This window comes from Lissotriton vulgaris, chromosome 5 (genome assembly GCF_964263255.1).
Source record: "Lissotriton vulgaris chromosome 5, aLisVul1.2, whole genome shotgun sequence".
NCBI classification, from domain to species: Eukaryota; Metazoa; Chordata; class Amphibia; order Caudata; family Salamandridae; genus Lissotriton; species Lissotriton vulgaris.
In genome coordinates, this window is record NC_141693.1 from 1,142,152,067 (window position 1) to 1,142,170,370 (window position 18,304).

The following is an 18,304-nucleotide window of genomic DNA, read 5'->3' on the forward strand; positions in this document are numbered from 1 at the left end:
CAGAGTGCTTGTAAATAGTCTTCCTGCGGTGCTGTTTAGTGGACGGTATGGGGGATGAAGCGTGAAGAGCCCTGAGTCTGGTGCCAGGGATGAAAGGTTCCTTTGAAGGGAGCTGACCTTTGTCTCATCCCGATCGCTGTCAGGAGTAGTCATTAATAGCCATGGTGCAGCCTGCTCAGACCTCTTTTGGACCTCTGTGGTGTGTACTCCATCTGGAGACTTCCCTGCTGGGAGCAGCATCACTCGAGATAAAGGCTGGGACACATGAAAAAGAAACTGACCCAAACTGGGTAGATGAACCTGGGCTGCGCTGGACTCCACATCCTCCGTTTGTGAAAACCATATAAAATTGGGAGCTGACGACCCATCTGTTGTTCCAGCTCCACATTCTCTTGTATCAAGGAGGGATATTCCTCAGCCTACTCAGAGGACTAATGCACACGCAAGTATTGGTGCCTGTCTGTCACCTAGTACCCCAGCGATGAGAGAACATCACCTGAAGTAGGATTTGAAGGGGGAATTGCCGAACCTGTCCTTAGAACAAAGAAGTCCTGCCTGTGCAAGAGGACAGAAAGCGGCAACCCTGCAGGAGGAAGTGGCTGAGGAAGGAGCTGCAGTAAATGACCCTGGTGTTTGGGTTTATCTAATAAGAAATTAACCATTAGGCATGACGGATGAGATTGGGGTTGCCGCTGTGTGCAGCTTTCCTTGAAGGGGGCCCTACACTATCTGTGTGCCAGGCGGCCTCCTTGCATTATTCCTAAAGTCACAACCAAGGCACCAGGAGCCGCGTTCCCGATTGATAGGCCTTACTGAAGCCAGGATAAGTGCTTGGTTGTGGCACCCTTTGTGTGTATGGGAGCATTTGGATGGTGTGACCAGTGCACTGCCAATTCGTTCTGTGCAGTCCTGACCAGTCCACTATTAGAAAAGACTACCAACCCTGCGGTGCCCTGTAATGAGTAGAGAACCCTACACTGCCCAGAAGTGCCCCAGTGCAACCTTGCTCAGAATATTTGTGACGCTATGCCTGGCAGCTGAGGCACCGAAGACCTCCTCGTCCGATTGGCCACCGTCGCGCTCAAACCAAAAACGGTAAGAAAATTTAGCGGACCCCGTGCCCTAGAGACTGTGTGCTAAGAGAAGTGGGAGAGATCGTGCTGCACCTTATTAGAACCCACTTCATGAACCCTGAGGAGTCGGAGACGGAGCCTGAGGGGGAAAGGGGTTTACAGCACCCAGAGGGAGCAGGCCCACTTTTAAGCACCCAAGACTCACGCCTTTGAATCTAGTATTCCCACAAGATTGTCTAGTGAACTATTTTACTTTCTGTGTCATAAGGCACGTTTTTATAAAGAGAAGCACTAGGCTGCTCATTGATTTTATTGTACCGCTGGTGAGTGCTGTGTCCAAGTAACCCCATGCTATGCTTCTTGAGAACACTGTGACTGCTCGTCATCGCTTCCAGAGTCAAGTGCTGATGGGGCTGTGCTTGACACAGTTTCCAGAGCCATAGTAGGGCCGGCCCTGGGGCAGTAGGCACCCTCCAAAGCTTTGGCTCAGTAGCCCCTGCCTCCAGCCCCATGCCATCCGAATAGGGTCTGACATTTGTCGCGAGTGGTATGAAATAATACAGAGGCCAGTTCAATTTTCCATAGCAGACAGTAGGTCCAACTTTATTACATTACACCCTACACAAGAATGGTGGATATGTTATGTTATTGGAACTTGTAAAGCGCGCAGCTGCCCCAGCGAAGGGGCGTCCCGGCGCTAAATCCAGAAGAAGAAACCAAGAGTGGAATAATGGAATAGGCACAACAGAGAAAAAATTTTACGGGAATAAATATGTTTTTACAAGACTGAAGGGAGCAGGCCTGGATACCCTGACCTTACTTCAACTGTGAGATCTGTCTATGGATAGAGGGTGGAAGAATCCAAGAAGTAAGTATTGGTGGATCCTTGTGAGATACGTTAAAGGACCATTACAGGCGCTGGAGAGAAGAACCAGAGGTGGATGTTGAAGAGTTGGGCTCTTCCAACCCCATAGTTCAATTTCCCTCTAAAAGACATCCCATGTGTTAACAAAATTTGCTTTCCAGATATTTGCCAATACATTCACGGTTATCAATTTCTATAGTTCAGTTGACACCAAGACCACAAATTATTCCCTCAGGAGCATTATATCTAGCAAAACCTGAACTTGTAGTGGGCTCTCCAGAAATCTAAGGAAGAATAGAAAGCCAGGGAGTTGAGAAGAAGTTGCGATTAGATCTACAGTAACGATAGGAAAGGAGGAGGGAAATACGGGAAAAATTGACCCATGAGTTTCGAGAAAGGGAGCATAAAGAGCAAGAAAGGGAAAAGTGAGACAAAGAAAAAGAGAGGGAACTTGAGACAGAAAGGATAGCACCAGAGAAGGAAACGTTTACGATGGCAGCATAGATGGCTACATCTGGGAAAAACGATTCAACTTCATTCTCATAGTGTTCTTGCCATTGTTGTAAAAGAGCTTGTGCACATGTGTATGGAGGGACAGAAAGTGTTCGAATAGTTTGTGAGCTTTGAGATCGGTTGTTAGGCTCAGGCTTTGAATAATGAGTCTAAGGCAGTAGCGCTTATGAGTCTATTGTCTGTAGAAGGGACAGTAGTCATTGGAATGATGCTTGTGGCTGAGCAAATGCTGTATGAGCAGATAAAAGAAACTCTGATCAGGTGGTTTGGGCTGTAGCCAGCGCACTACTTACCAATATTTCAAGACAGCAAGCGAACAGATGGTGTACCATTTAAGACTTGGATTCACTGAGTATTACATGATTGGAATTAATGCTTGTGCAGACTAAGAGCCCGATGTATTAACATTGTATTTTGCGAGTCCCTAATAGCGAATTTTACCAATTCACTATTATGGACTCGCAAAATGCAATGTATGTAGGATTTGCAAATAAAATTGCGAATCCTATGCATTCCTTAATTGTGACTCGTAAATTGTGAGTCGACAATGAGGAATGGCTTCCTATTCATTCCTATGGGGCTAGAGGCCCATAGGAATGAATGGGAATTGCATGCGCAATTTGCGAGTGCCCAATAGGTACTCGCAAATTGCACATGCAATTTCAAGGGTGCCAAAAGGATACCCTGTTGCACCCCTGAAATATGCATGTGTGCATATGTGGCGCACATACATGCCCTAAGGACATGTATGTGCGCCACATGGCACTCTAAAAAAATGCAAAAATTTGCGATTTTTCTAAGGATTTGGAATTTACCACCAACTTGAAGTTGGTGGTAAATTGTTAGTCCTTAAAGACGGGGCCACAATTTAAAAAGCGCTTCCTGCATTGCATTAAGAGAATCGCAAATTGCGATTCTCTAAATGCATTTGCAAAATCGGTCATTGCAAAAATTGCGATTCCCTATTTTGCCTATGCCTTTTGGGATGATACCTCCCAAAAAGCTTTTTCCCGTTTGCGAACGGGAAAACACTTGATACATCTGGCCCTAAGGATTTTCATGCCCTAAACCAGTTAATAGTTCGAAAGCTATTCTTGGAGGAGTTCTCTTCCGCACTTTGGCAATACCTGCCAGGTCTGACTGAGGGGGATTTGGGAAAATGTGCAGTGTTGGCTGACAAGTGGTTACCAAACAGAGTTAACAAACAGCTGGAGTAGAATGGCTGAAAATCCAGATGGCAGAGGAGCACTCCACAGAGTGGTTGAAAACCAGAGGGTAAGGGCCAGGGCAATCCCCAAAGTTCCGGGGTAGAAACAGAAGGTGAATTGGGGTCCTAGCCAGAAAAGCCTAACAAGGGAAAAATAAATCTTCTTCCAAGCCCCGGGTGACAATTTGCTTCAAGTGTCAAAAGGAGGGTATTACAAAGGAGACTGCCAGGTGAAAGACCCCGTACCACTCACACCTATCATGGCTAATATTTCGACTATGAAGGAAGGGACCTGAGATTACCCTGTTGCTCTTAACTTAGTTGCAATGAAAATCTGGGAGAGAGAAGCAGATGGTCTGAAGCACATACACTTAATACTGTGATAGTATCGATGGAAGGATTGTCTCTCCTGAGGGTTAGAAGAGCTCACATAACTTTGGCTGAGAGGAAGTATCTCACGACACAGGTGATTCTCCTTGGTGCCGGAGGCACAGGTTTAGCACCAATGGAGAGTACATGGAATATCCGATTGCCCTGGCTGAGATGGAAATCTATGGAAAATCAGCCATGAGAGATGTTTGGGTAAGAGAAAAACAAAGAGCTGGATGTCTCTTCGACTATGATTTGATTGATCCTGGATTAGGACCAGGCCCAGGAGCCTGTGTGGCTTAAACAACATCACCTTTGTTGACCAAAGCACATGCTGCATGTCCGTCTTGGGGAGAGAATTTAACCAGTCTTAAATTGCAGAGAACAGGATTTGGTAGCCAGCAGATCAGGGTGGACTCTGGGAAAGCCCTGCCGATGGCATTCACTGCCCCTGTTCCGGAAGGAGAGGAGAGTGAGGCACTTGAAATGGAGCAAGTGTTGGCGTCTGGGTCACTGCCAGAGTTGAGGCAGTTGTTAGCTGCTCAAGGACCTGCCTGGGAAGAATTCCGCAAGGCACAGGTTGAGTGCCCTATGTTTGTGGAACTTCAGAAGGAACCAGGTCAACAAAGGAGTGATAGGAAGATACTATGTTGCCTGAGAAGATAGTCTGCTACTGAATCCTGAGCCAAGTGCTAGCAAGGACACATGGGCATTTGAAAGACCCAGGATAGGTTAGACCCTCTGTTCTACTGGCCAGAAATGCTCAGAGACGCAGAGAGGTTCTATAGAACCTGTCATACATGCCAGCTGAATGGTAAGTCTGGAGGTAAGACCAAGGCACAGTTAGTGCCTGTACCATTGGTAGGTGTTCCATTTGAGTAGTTGGAATACGAATAACCATCTTCACTCCGCATACCTTTTTTCCGCATGCTGTCACAACGCGGTCGTATCAACGACCACGTTGTGACTACGCATACCATTACTCCGCAAGTCGTTACAACGATTTGCGGAGAATGGGGGGGGGGGGCGCTAGATGTTGGAATAGTAAAATGTACTATTCCAACTCCAGTCTGTGCGGACTTTAGGGAAGGTGTTGGATTTTAAATCCAACACCTTCTCCCCCCGCGGCAAGTCGTTGTAACGACTTGCGGAGTAATGGTATGTGTTGTCACAACGCGGTCGTTATAACGACCGCGTTGTGACCGCATGAGGTGTCACAGATGCAGACTGAAGGTGCGTTTCCGTTGGAATACACATAGTTAGTCCACTCAACAGCATGTAACAAATATATCTCGTTTTTGCTGGATAGTGCCCCTTACGAGCACGCCTGCAAAGGTGGTAGCTAGGTCTCCCTACGGATCTTTTCTGGGGTTAGATTTCCTTAGAGACTACATACCGACTGTGGAACAAAGTTCTCCTATTGTTATATGTGAGGGAAGTGGGAGTAAGTTGGTATGACTTACTACTTTTACATTCAATAGGTTTAGTGGAGAGGTTTAACAAGAAGCTTCAGAACATGACAGGAACTCTACCAGACAACCTCAGGAGGTAGTGAGATTTTCTCCTGCCATATCTCTTATTTGCTTACTGGGAGATTCTGCACGAAAGAGTTGGATTCAGTCCCTTCAAAGTTCTTTTTGGACACCCAATCAGTTGAAAATTCATTTTGCTGGGTTTGTCTTTTTTTGGCCCCATGAGGCTGAAAGAGTAATTCTGTACTTACTGGATGGCACTCAAGGAGGCTGCCTGAGTAATGTAATGTTTTCTCTGGCACCCACAGGAGACTTAGCACAAATCAACAAGATTATTTCACTGTGCCAAAATCCATTTGTTTATTTGGCCCAATATCATTTGGTAGGATTGACTTAGTTTATTCACTTAAGGAGCGGAGTCTGAAATATGTTCTAGCATGGATTTTCTTTTTTACTCATGTGACCACATGCCCGGTTTATATCATATTGCTTGTCTGTTTTTTACCTGGTCAGATACTCTGCTTTGAAGAAAGATGGGGCAACACTTTCAAGTTTGGCGCAGAAGGGAGAAAAGGTGGAAGCCAAACCTGCCAGGCCGGTGACAGTCTACAGTATATCCCTCAAAGCATTCCAGCCACCGTTGTTCACGCTTGGTAAGAGCAATACTGGCAGATATGAGTGACTCTCACTCATATGCAATTGCAGGGTGATAACTAAGCAGGTATGCATTTAGAGGTGGTTATAAGGATGTTTACCTTTCGACCTGCATGTGTGTTAGGTGCCTGATATAAGGCTACATGCTTCACAAGGTGCTGATTGGCATTACCTCACGTCTTGCATTTAGGCCAATGGAATTGCACCAAAATGGCCAGACATAGACTAATAATCCCTGAAATGACCCAATGTATGCAACAAGCATTTGCTGACCAAACTGTCACCAAGATGAACAACAGCGCACCCAGCCCTGGTCTAAGATAGGAAAGTGTACCACCAGCTAAACCCATAAACCAAAGAAGAAACCAAGTAGGAACATACTAGCCATAAGGTACCTGAATGCAGATTGAAGTACAGCCCATTTGATATTGGGGCGAAGCAGGCCTTACTGAGGTCCAAAACTGAAAGATAACATGACCCCTTCACAGCCGAAAGGCACGCATCGAACATGGATGCATGGTCAACATGGGAGATAGCGGAAAATGTAAATGCATACTTGTGAAAAATGCCACTACCTCATCGCCCTGCAGGCACAACCCAGGAGCATCACTCACCAACTCTGCATATAATAAAGCAACAACCCATACTAGAAAGATTATCATTAAACATCTTGCATTGTCTTTACCCTGATGTGGTAAAAAAAAAGTCTTAACATCAGAATGAGGGAATTAATCCTAACATGAGTAAACCTAGGGAAAGGAAGAAACTCTGTTGAACCCTTTTCTTTCGGTACCCTTGTATATAAAAATGTTAGAGTGGCTTGACAATCCCAGAGAATGTCCACTTGGCTACCTCTTTTTACTACATTACCAGCCACATACCTTGCCTTTTATTGCCACATAACCTGGTCCTGCATTAATACACAATTCTAGTACAAAGAAAAGGTATGGGAATGGATAGTTGTATCGCTCTTTTTTTCAATCTCGAGTCTGTCTTGTTCCAGAAAGCCTCTCCAACCAAGAAACAGAAAGGGCCAAAACAATTGTAAATGGAAATATAGGCCCACCTAGAGCGAAAGTCTCTGAAAGATCAAAGGCAGCATAGTCAATGACTTTTGTTGAACAGACGTGGCAGGGGGAGCCCACTGGGAAGTAGAACAGAATTCCTCATGCTCGTTCACCACCACAGGCTGGGTAAAAGTGTTCATATCACTCAAGACAATATTTTCGAGGAGCAGTCATTGGCACCATTGCTGAATCTGGCCTGTTCAGATTTGCATCGTTTCTAGAAGGCAGGATTTGTGCTAAAGCGCCAACGTCTGATACAGACTTCTAGTTGCAGAAACCGTGCCTTAGAATATTCCCAGGTGTCAGACTGGATCTGGAAACATTTACAGCAATCCTCTTGAAAGCCAGTAGGTGGCATAGTTCGACTCGCCGTGGCTTCATTGGCATCATCTTTGCTGGAAGTGACGTGCGTGGTGCCACCCCAGTGCAGTGACCTCAGTTCCTTTTCCGTGCCATCAGCGCAGATCCAGATTAAGCTCTCCTTTTTGACTGACTTCTTTTGATGTTTTGTGGAAGTCTAGTGTGTCTTTTCCCCATTTTTTTTACCAGAAATGTCCCTGAAGAAACCCACCGGGTTCAAGCCTTGTGGTGCCAGTCATCGACAAATGTCCGCGTTGGACCCTGACTTGGTGTGTCTGTGGTGCCTGGAGAGGGACCACAACTGGTGTCATGTGTGGAGCAAGTTAACTTTTCCTTTTGAAGTGTATTCAACTACTGTACAGGAATCAGGTAGCCAGGCTGCACCCTCCTAAAGTGCTTTCACAACGTGGGTGCTCTAGAGGAGCAAGCAACATGGGTGCCTTCTTTTCCCCCTGTTGTTCTCCTTAGCAGTGGGTCTGCTTGCATAAGCTTTGCGGTAGAGGGCCCAGAAGTAAGGTATTACTTATCATGTAGCACACACATGGTTTCATGTATCCGACAGTGCGCACCTGTTCCTGAGAGAACCCAGGCGGAGCCTGCCGAAAGTTATGGCGATGCTGGGTGAGTTTGAGTCACATTATAAGCTTAAGGTTAATTGGGGAAATGAATGTCCCCAATCTTCCTTATCTGATCTCATAGCCACCAATACCCCGCTTCAATGGGAACCTGACTTTTTGGTATTTAGGGGTACGATCGTCTAATATCTATGAAGTTTTGGAGAGCTGTTATGTGAATTAAATCCTTCATCCCTATCTTGGCTAGGCTCCCTCTTTCGCCTCTGGGGGTAGCCAAAAGTTTTAATACTGCTCAGGTTAATTTGTATTTTGTGAGAATTTGTGCCATTCCAAAGAACGTGTTCCTTAAGAAACTCAGTGGCTTCCTTTCAGGCTTAATTTGGACATCTAAAAGGAAAAGATTGACCTTTCGGAAGTCCATGATACCAGTAAATGAAGGTTTTAGCAAAAAGTGCCAGCAAGGGATTTTTTTCAAGAACCACAGTTTTACAGTGTGATGAGGTCTATACTATTAAGACTTGCCATCTGAAAAAAACAGTCACTGTTCTGTATGTTACTATCTGTTTGTGGACCTTATAGAAGCTACCACACTAGCCCTATGTAAGTCAATCAATTTCAAACAGTTTTAAAGCAATTTTCTTGCAATTCTGCTTAATAAATGAATTCTGAAAAAGAGTGTGAAGCAACACGGAACACCCTTGACCCGACGCTTAGGAGCCTTCACGTCCGTTATTCTGCTATTTAATACGTACTAGAATCCTGGAAACATGAACAGGTTTGAAGTATAATGAATAAACATCATTCGACTTGATTATATGGACACAAACAACAAGGGATATTTGGCGATTCCTTGAGGTTAAGAACCTTCATGTTGAACTGCAGCTTTGGTTACTCATAGCAAGTTCTAATTTTTATAATAAGGGTCATCTGCACTGCATTAAACTTTCTGTCCTGATGATGGTCTTTGGATATAACCTTTGAGACCGAAAAGTCGACACACCAGTCCACGTCTTCACCCTGCATCTGACTTTCTATTTTATTTTAAAAAGAAGTCAATTTTATGTATTTTGGATAGACTGGATTGTTTTTCTTATGTATTAATGGATTGTTTTGTCATTTCCGTTTACCTAAGATTCATGTGCAACCACTCTTGATTATGTACCCTTGAAAATTTGAACTCAAAAGAATATAAATAATACCTCTTTTTGAAAAATAACTGTTCCGTGTTGCTTCACACTCTTTTTCAGAATTCATTTATTAAGCAGAATTGCCAGAAAATTGCTTTAAAACGGTTTGAAATTGATTGACTTACCTAGGGCTAGTGTGGTAGCTTCTATAAGGTCCACAAACAGATAGTAACATACAGAACAGTGACTGTTTTTTTCAGATGACAAGTCTTAATAGTATAGACCTCATGTTGGAACCTAAGTATGTCAGGTCACCTAGGGTAGCCTGGCCTAGGGTAAGACACTATCACAAGAGGCACATGTGTAAAGGTTGCAAACCACCCAGCAGTAAATCAACGCAATTGCACTCAAAAATGACGCTACACCAATGTTTGGAAAAATACGAGCTTGTTTATAAAAATATTCTTTGCTCTTTTTGTCCTTAGAAATCACAGCTTAGCACTTTACAGTTTGACATGAAAATAATAATAATACTTTTCCAGTTGCTAGATTATATCGTTACCCAACATCAACAGTACATTACATTAGACTTCAAAATTGGTTAGACTCGACTTCTGTGAAGTGCTCTATACTTTTCCCCCTCAGCACCTCTAACCACCAAAAAGGTACACAACCAATGAGAGGTTTCAGATATACAAGAATGTTACATATGCACCAGCAGCCTCTATGAGGTACTTATACTCCTACTTAGTGAGCAGGTACTTTCAGCACTATATTGGCAGTTGCTTCTACCCCCAGATTCTTATTCAGTGACTGCTTTTCCCTGGACCAGCACTTAATGAAGTTTGTTTCCTCAAGCTACTCCCCACCTCATAGAACACAGTTGAGGAAAAATGAACAGTGTGTCTGAGCTATTTCTTTACAGGCTCTAGCACCACTTTTCCCTTTCACAGAAAGACTTCCTAGGACGTACCACTACTCAGTTCCTTGGGGCGGTTAGTCTTCCCCCTATCCCCCACACTCCTTACTTCTGATAGAGACTTTAGGGTCCGAGTCTCAAGGGGGCTGAGCCGACAGGAGGGCTCCGCGGAAGCTCCAATCGGCAGCAGTTGAATCCGCTACTTCCCGCCCAGCCAGCTGTTCAAATCGGTGCTGGCGCGGGGAGGAGCGGTAATGACACTTCCCCTCTGCCAAGGAATGACTGCGGACTTTCCGCCTACCCAGCCCCTCGACCTCCGGGCTGATGCAGGCAGGGCGCGCCTCCGCTGACAGGAGCCGCTCTGTACCGCGTCCTTGATTCCGGCCGACTCCTCCTCTCAGAGCCCGTCGGCTCCACCGGACATGCGCAGGGGTGCAGTGTCTCCTCACTGGAGATCGCGCTCTCCCGACGGCGCCTCCTCTTCCGCTTCTCTCACTCCGGGACCGGGGAAAACACAGCAGGGCTGGTCCTGCAATGAAGCAACTTCCTCGCTACACCTCTCCCCTCTTCACAGCACCGGTGGCCACAGCTCCGATCCTGCGCTGCTCACCACGCGCTGGCTCGCGAGCAGACCGGTTCGGCTTTACTCCGCTTCCGCTCCCTCAGTGCTTGCTCCTCTCCACAGCCAGTAATCGGCCATAGCAGGTAGGAGGTGGAACTCTGTGGGATTTTATCACTAGGGGAAACCACGGCAACCAGGGGCAGGATTCAGTTGAGGAGCTGAACCAGGGGGCCACAAAGGTTAACCCTTCTCCTTCTGAGCAACGCTCGGCAAAAGTCTCTCTCAAGTCTTTCCACTAGGCAGAGGACTGCGCTCCACAGCGCTGCAGTCTCCTTCTCCTTTTCACACCCCCGTACTTCTAGACTAGGGGTTGGTCAGGCGCCCAGGGTCTCCAGCAATCCAAAGCAGCGGGCACAAGTCAAGTAACCCAAGGGAGGAAGGGTGGTGAATCAATAGGTCAACCCTTTGACTATCCTACCCCCACCTTCAGCTACAGCCTGTCCTCCAGCTGACTCCCTCTGGTAAGACAAAATGGCTGACCAGCATTCCGCCTTTTATAGGCTGACCCTCAGAGGTCCAGAAGGGACCAGAAGGTTCTGGAATGCCCTACTCTATCCTATGGGACAGGTTCCAGGTATGATAGTTGGGACAGTTGGTAGCCACCATTTTGTGACTCCAAGGGAATTCCTGTCAGGAAAGGCCTCTAGGCCTGAGGTGAAAAACTATGAGGGTGAAAAAGCACCTATCCCCTAGACCAACTCCTTGAAAAAGCTAGTGGACACAAAAATAAATAAAGGCATGAGGGGCAAAAAGGGGACAAAATAAATAATAAATTGCAGGGACTACGCAAAAAGTCAGACAGGTCTAACACCTCATCACACTGTAAAACTGTGGTTCTTGAAAAAAATCCCTTGCTGGCACTTTTTGCTAAAACCATATTGATTGCCCGAGCCCGCAAGGGTATATTGGGCTACCCACCCCTTGAACTAGTAAATGAAGGTGGCATGGGAGTACCAAATCTGGAGGTGTATTATTATGTGGCATAGTTGACCTGGTCGATTGGATGAATTAAACACTCAACAGATCAGGAGATTCTCTATAGGTTCAGCTAGTTTGAGCGAGAAGTGTGGGGTGTGTCTTGGGTGCTGTGATGGGGATTGCGAAAAATTCGAGACAGCACACCAGGGCCATCCTAGTGGCTAGGTCTTGTCAGAAATATACATGTGGACTTGGTGGTGGTGCGATCTATGCTCCGGCAATACCGCAGTGTATTGGCTGCCATTACTGAGCTCATAGGGCAGGTAGGTCTTGGGCATGTCTATACCACTTGATCCAGTGATGTTGCGGCTTGGTCAGAGGCAGCAATCAACACCGCTAAAATATATATTGCACTTGATGGACCTAAAATGAATGTTGCAATGGGGGTGGAAAGAGCCTGAATCTATAAGGTGGCTGCAAGACGTTAAGAAGTGGGGCATGACTGAATAAAGTGCTCTTCATGCTGCCAGATGACCGGCTGCTAGAGGCAAGTTGATGGCCACCTGAGATGTTGGCTATAGAAGCTAAATTTAATGATTTACCAATAGCAGGCAACAATATGACCAAAGAATTTCAACATTGTGGCCCTCCAGTCTCTGACGGGTCCGCCCTTCATCCGGGCTTCGTCCTGCGCGTTTCCCGCACTGCGGTGGGGGAGGCAGCGCTATAAGTGGATTGTCCCCGCCTCCCCCACGCTCGCGGCACTCAGAGCAGCTGTGAGAGCAGGTAATGCGCTCTGGGGGTTGCAGTCCTCCCCAGAGTGTGGCCTGTACTGTGGGCTGTGCGGTGTGCCCCTCGCTCCTCCTGGGATTCTTCCCAGGCTTGTGTGGCGTCCGGTGGTGCAGGCAGACAGGTTTGGCGGCAGAAATACATAGAATAAGTCTCCCGCGCCGCGGGGGGAGAGGCAGCGCTATAAGCGCAATGTCCCTGCCTCCCCCTCGCTCGCGGCACTCAGAGCAGCTGTGGGGGCAGGTAATGCACTCTGGGGGTTGCAGTCCTCCCCAGAGTGTGGCCGGTACTGCGGGCTGTGCGGTGTGCCCCTCGCTCCTCTCGGGATTCTTCCCAGGCTTGTGTGGCATCCCGAGGTGCAGGCAGACAGGTTTGGTGGCAGAAATACACAGAATAAGTGGTAAAGAGATAGGATATCGACACACAACATTGAACATGAAGTGAAGCATGACCGACCAGAAGGTAAAATTTGTTTCATCACAACAAAGCCATTTGTCCTCACAAGCACACACATGCTACCTAGAATGTGTCTATACCTCTGAATTACAGCTATTTAACCTGAGCATGTGCCCAGATACCCACCTATGGATGATGTGTTGGCAACAGAAGCATTGGCCTTTCTTACAGATTCTTTGGAACAGGCTTTAGCATTACTCCTGAACCTACGTTCAAACATATGTCTGCAACCCACAGTAGGGTTGTTTAACATAGAGTAATTCATGCACTTCAAACGTTAGTGATTTGTAAACGGTGCACCATACAAGTTTCAACATGCACAATCACACTTGATAATACGACTCACGCTTTTTTTAATGCTATGGACCCACATGTGTACACTCATTAACTCTATGCTGTATATTGCTATGACATTATCAGGGATGTCATCAATGATGTCATTGAACATGTCATGAGTGATGCAATGAATGAGGTTGTATGCTTGCATGGCATGTACTGGTGGATTTCAGTTTTTATGCTGTTTTTTTAAACATCAGTTTTAACTTATTTTAACACATAATTAAAACGTCATGCTAACCTTTGCTTTTTTCAGTGAATGTAGTTATAGCCAGAACCTAGTTCACATAGACAAAGCTTTTTTTGTTTCGCATAGAACTTTGGCGCCTTTTGACGAACCTTCCAGACAATTTCAAAACTAGTACACCAGTCACTTCAGCTGCTGTTTGGCAAGTTTCCAGGTGATTCGTCAAACAGGAGCCAAGAAATAGGGTGGTTCCCAAAACGCCTTCTCCACTCTATCCAATTCCTCCACACTGTTCCCCAGTCTAGCCCCTCCACTCTAGACTCCACTACAATCGATCCAACTCCACTACAATCTACCCCACTCAACTCTACCCAATCTACCCAAACTCCAATCTACCCAACTCCAATCTAACCCACTCCATTCTACCCCAGCCTACCACACTCCATTCCGCTCTATCCAATTTACCCAACTCCAGTAAACTCCAATCTACCACATGCCACCCAAATCTACCCTACCCCCAAACTACCCTAGTCCAATCTATTGTACCCGCCCCATTCCAGTCTACCCCACTGCTGTCTATCCTAGTCTACTCCACTCCAATCTCTCCACCCTAATCCAATCTACTCCACACCCCTCTATCCAACTCTACTCCACTCTATCCCAATCTACCCACTCCAAACTACCCCACTACTATATCATTCCAATCTACCAAACTCCACCCTACCCCAATCTACTCCACACCAATCTATTTCACTTCACTCCAGCATACCTCAATCTACCCCACTCCAGTCTACCCCACTCATCCCAACCCACCCCACACCTCCCAACCAACCCCACACCATCCAATCTACCCCACACCAATCCAATCTACCCCAATCTATCCCACTCCAAACTAACCCAATCTATTCCCACTTTTTCATTTTACCCTACTATAATCCACCCAATCTTTCCCACTCCAATCTACCCCACCCAACCCCACTCCACCCTGCCTGACTCTACTCTAGTCTACCCCATTCCCCTCCAATGTACCCCAATCTACCCCACTCTATCTACTCCAATCCAATCTACCCCATTCTAATCTACTCCACTCATTTCTACCTTACTGATCCCAATCTACGTCACTCTACCCCAATCAACCCCACTTCAGTCTTCCCCAATCCACAACCTTCCTTCCTCTCCCACTCTACTCCCACTCATATACCAATCTACCACACTCCATTCTACCCCAATCTACCATATTCCACTCAACCCTAATCTACCCCACTCCACACCACTAACTTTTAGCCATGCTGAGCAGCAGCCACACTGATGTACACCATTGGCAGATCCTCCCTAAGGCAGATTAGCGTCCCCCCCCACTGCTCACGGAGCAGTGTAAAAAAAAAAAAGAAAATGATAATAACTGAAGTTATCATTTTATTTTTAGTAATGTCAGGTTAGGGCGGGTGGGGCCTGCCTCCCCTGACGTCAAGGAGGAGGAGTGGTTGCTACACTCTAAAGTGTACATATGACGCTTTGGCCGGCCGTCTTGCACACTTTGCATGTTCTCCACCCAGGCTGCATTACAGCCTGGGTGGAGAACATGCCCAGGCTCCCTGTCCCCATCTGAGCGCGGAACCATGGAGCACAGACCAGTCACAACTCTGCATTGCTGGTAGAGACGGAGGAGAGACATGGCGATCAGGTAAGTGAATTTTTTTTCTCCCGCGCCTGCCACCCCCGTACTGTCCGCCACTAGTGTACACACTGTCGAAAACACATTGCCAAAGCAAATAGCACTCGCAATGGTGAGACATATTGGGTTGCCTATGCTTGTTTAGACTTGTTGCACAGTAGCGCAGATTACTGTGTAACATGGTTCTTTAATTTAAACCGTTTAAATTAAAGAAAAAAGTGTAGTGACGATGCCAGCCCTGCCATGTCACAAAACTATTATTTTCTTTTCATCCACACTACTGTTCAAAATGTCTAAAAACATTGACAAAGCTCTCTGTGCGAAGCTGAAATCTATTGGCTTTGCCAATGCTTGTTTTGTTATCATTTTTAGAGTTGCTCGATCTGTGGGTGTCAGTCATGAATGCTGCTCACCAAGATGGCGGTCTGTGATCCTAGCGGATTATTTGTTTCGTTCCGGATCACTGGGCAGAGAGGAGCTGCGGTCACACCCGCTTGGTTCCGCGCTCTCGGAACACTCGGTTATGGAGCCGCGGCTCCTCATGTTTTCAGAAAACAGGACGTTCTCTGTTCACAGAAAACTGCTGCCGCGTCAGCCGGGAGCGATCCGAAGAACGGATGTGTTCAGTAGACAGTTCAGTGAAGCCTGGCTTGTAATTTTAAATAAGCTCATCCATTTCCTTTTATTTCTGCGCCGCGCCTCTGCATCTCCGCAGCACGTGTTGGATGAATAATTTATGCCGCATCCCATCAATATTTGATCCTTGCGTTTGGTTACATGGGTCTTTGAAGGGTCATTCTGTTTTCTGTGCCGTTTCGATTCACCTCTGGTAAACTGCTCCTCTTTTGTTGCAGATGTCGAGTGTGGAGGAGGCTTTTATATCCGGAGCCTGGTCAGCGACGTTGGTAAAGGTGTGTACAATAATGGCTATGTGGCCTTTTGTGTTTACCTGAAACTGCATGGCACCTAAAACGGCCACTCCAGTAACTCTCGCTTCACTTACATACTTGTATCTCCCTCTCCCCTTTGTCCAGATCCCCTATAGAATCCTCACATTGGCAGCTATATACCAGCCACACTGCACCTAACATCCACCCGTGGGTGCCCTCTGCTTCCATTTCCTCAATTTTCACATTTGCTTTTTCTTGGTACCTGGAAACCCTAATCCAGTTTCTCTTGGTTCGCCTTACTCTCCCTGTGTGTGTACTCCATCCTTAAGCCTCGCCCATACATTCGCCATTTACCTCTTCCACTCCGGTAATCTCGAATCCCCGGAGTGTTATGGCTATTTAATAGTCGGACATTTGCCTGTTCCCTGCCTAGTGCCTCCTCTTAACATGAGAGGCCTCTCAGCTCCGCTCACTGCTTGCTTTCCTCTGACACTGGATCAGAGCTTTCCAGAACTTGACTTTTTGGCTTTCTGCTCCTGTCCCAGACACAGACTCTTCATCAATGCACCCACATGACTACAGGTTGAGCACTGGCTATTATAAACTCTTCATTAATTCAGCCTAGTCTTTTCACCTTCCAATTGCAAAGTCAGACCTGTTTTTCTTCTTTCTCTAGAGCTGTCTTCCTGCGCTAGCGTGAAGGAGCTGACACGCACAAAGCAAGGACAATTTACTGAAGAGAATGCAGTACCCGAGGAGAACTGGACCATAGACGGGATTGCACAGGCCCTGGAACAAGGCCCAGCATCTACTGCCACAGACCCCTCTTCTAAGAGGTTTAAGGCTCAAGACTCAAACAAAGAGGCCGAGGGGCCAGCGCCGAGTGAGAAGCGTGATCCGGACTGTGACCAGAAGCAGCAAGGACTTCAGGAGTGTTCAGGAGAGACTGCAGTTCCTGATGGACGCCCATAGCCTCCTACTCTGTAGGGTGGATGCACTTCCAGAAAAATGCCAGTCTTCTCCATAGCAAAGGGAAATTCATCATCATTGCCTCGGGGTACTTTGCAAGACAATTTCCATCTACAGTCACTGCTGCCTGGAGGTTTTCAGAGCAGCTGGTGACTCGTATCTGCATTTACCTTCTCCACCCACAGGGGGAGGAAGGAGCTTTTCAAGAATGGGGCGAAAGGTCAGCATGATACCTGGACAGGGAGTCGCTTAGAACTCCGGGTGTTTTTCGGAATCGAGCTGTCTTCCAGCAGTGACTCCAGTCCATGTGACGGGTTACCCCTTTTTATTATGCGTTGAAATGAAACGCGGGTATTTTTCCTCTGGCTCTTTTCCCGTTTTTTTCACGTTTTAACCATTTTATTTGTCTGTTATTAGTCAGTTATTATGTATTCACTTGTCACGATCAGAAATCCCGCAAGGACATGATGGCATTGCAGAGACCCTGCGATTGAAAGGGTAATTCGTCTGTTCAGTTTGTTGTGACCTGCAAAAGAAAGGCAATGCACTGGAATACTTATTTTTCTTTAACGAAGCATTCTTTTGTGTGGAGCCGACATTATTAATTTCTAAAACATTTCTATTGCCATTAAAATGCCAACATCAATTTTATTTATAGTATTATATTCAACCTTGAGCATGGGAGCAGCACAGTAATGTATAATTGCATAGGGTTGAGCGCACCATGATGGTTTCTTTATAACCTGGACGTCATGAATTGAATTCCCAGCAAGCTTTTGAGGTCGGTAAATTGAGTACCCTTTTGTACGATAACAAATCCACCTGTTGAGCGCTAGGATGCAAGTCAGATTCTGAAGCGTGCTGTATAAATGGTGAATTTAAAGTGTGCAGTAAAACGTGTTCATGCTACAGCAGTGTTTAAAAGAAAATTGCAAAAAACACAGTTGATGGACAGAATGCAGAACAATGTCTTATATTCACCCCAGTACAAAGATCTGGGCCTCAATCCATCGTTTTTTTGCACTCCACACCACCCTAGGTCAGACACTGGCTATATGCAAATCAGCCTTGACCCTGTGCCTCATGGGAACAGTCCAGCCCGAACTACCAAGCCATGTCTTTCCTAGACCGGAATCAAGCATCCAAGGACCGGTTTCTGGCTATCAGCCTTCTTCAGCCTGGATAGCTTGACTCCAGTGATGTGGAGAGCCTGGGACTCACGTCTGAGCATACCCAGCCCACTCGGGGTGAAAATTGCAAA

At 46.4% G+C, this 18,304-nt stretch overlaps 1 protein-coding gene across 4 annotated transcripts in view; it reads left to right on the forward strand.

The window, feature by feature from the left end:
• Window positions 1-17,694, forward strand: part of TRUB1 (TruB pseudouridine synthase family member 1) — a 184,453-nt gene extending 166,759 nt beyond the window's left edge. For all 4 annotated transcript variants that reach the window (XM_086922900.1, XM_086922899.1, XM_086922898.1 and 1 more), the window contains exons 6-8: window positions 6,013-6,152; window positions 16,039-16,095; window positions 16,751-17,694. In XM_086922900.1, the coding sequence (XP_086779026.1) occupies window positions 6,013-6,152; window positions 16,039-16,095; window positions 16,751-17,046 (493 nt within the window). In that variant the 3' untranslated portion in view covers window positions 17,047-17,694. The remainder of the gene's footprint in view (window positions 1-6,012; window positions 6,153-16,038; window positions 16,096-16,750) is intronic.
• Window positions 17,695-18,304: the final 610 nt, after the last annotated feature.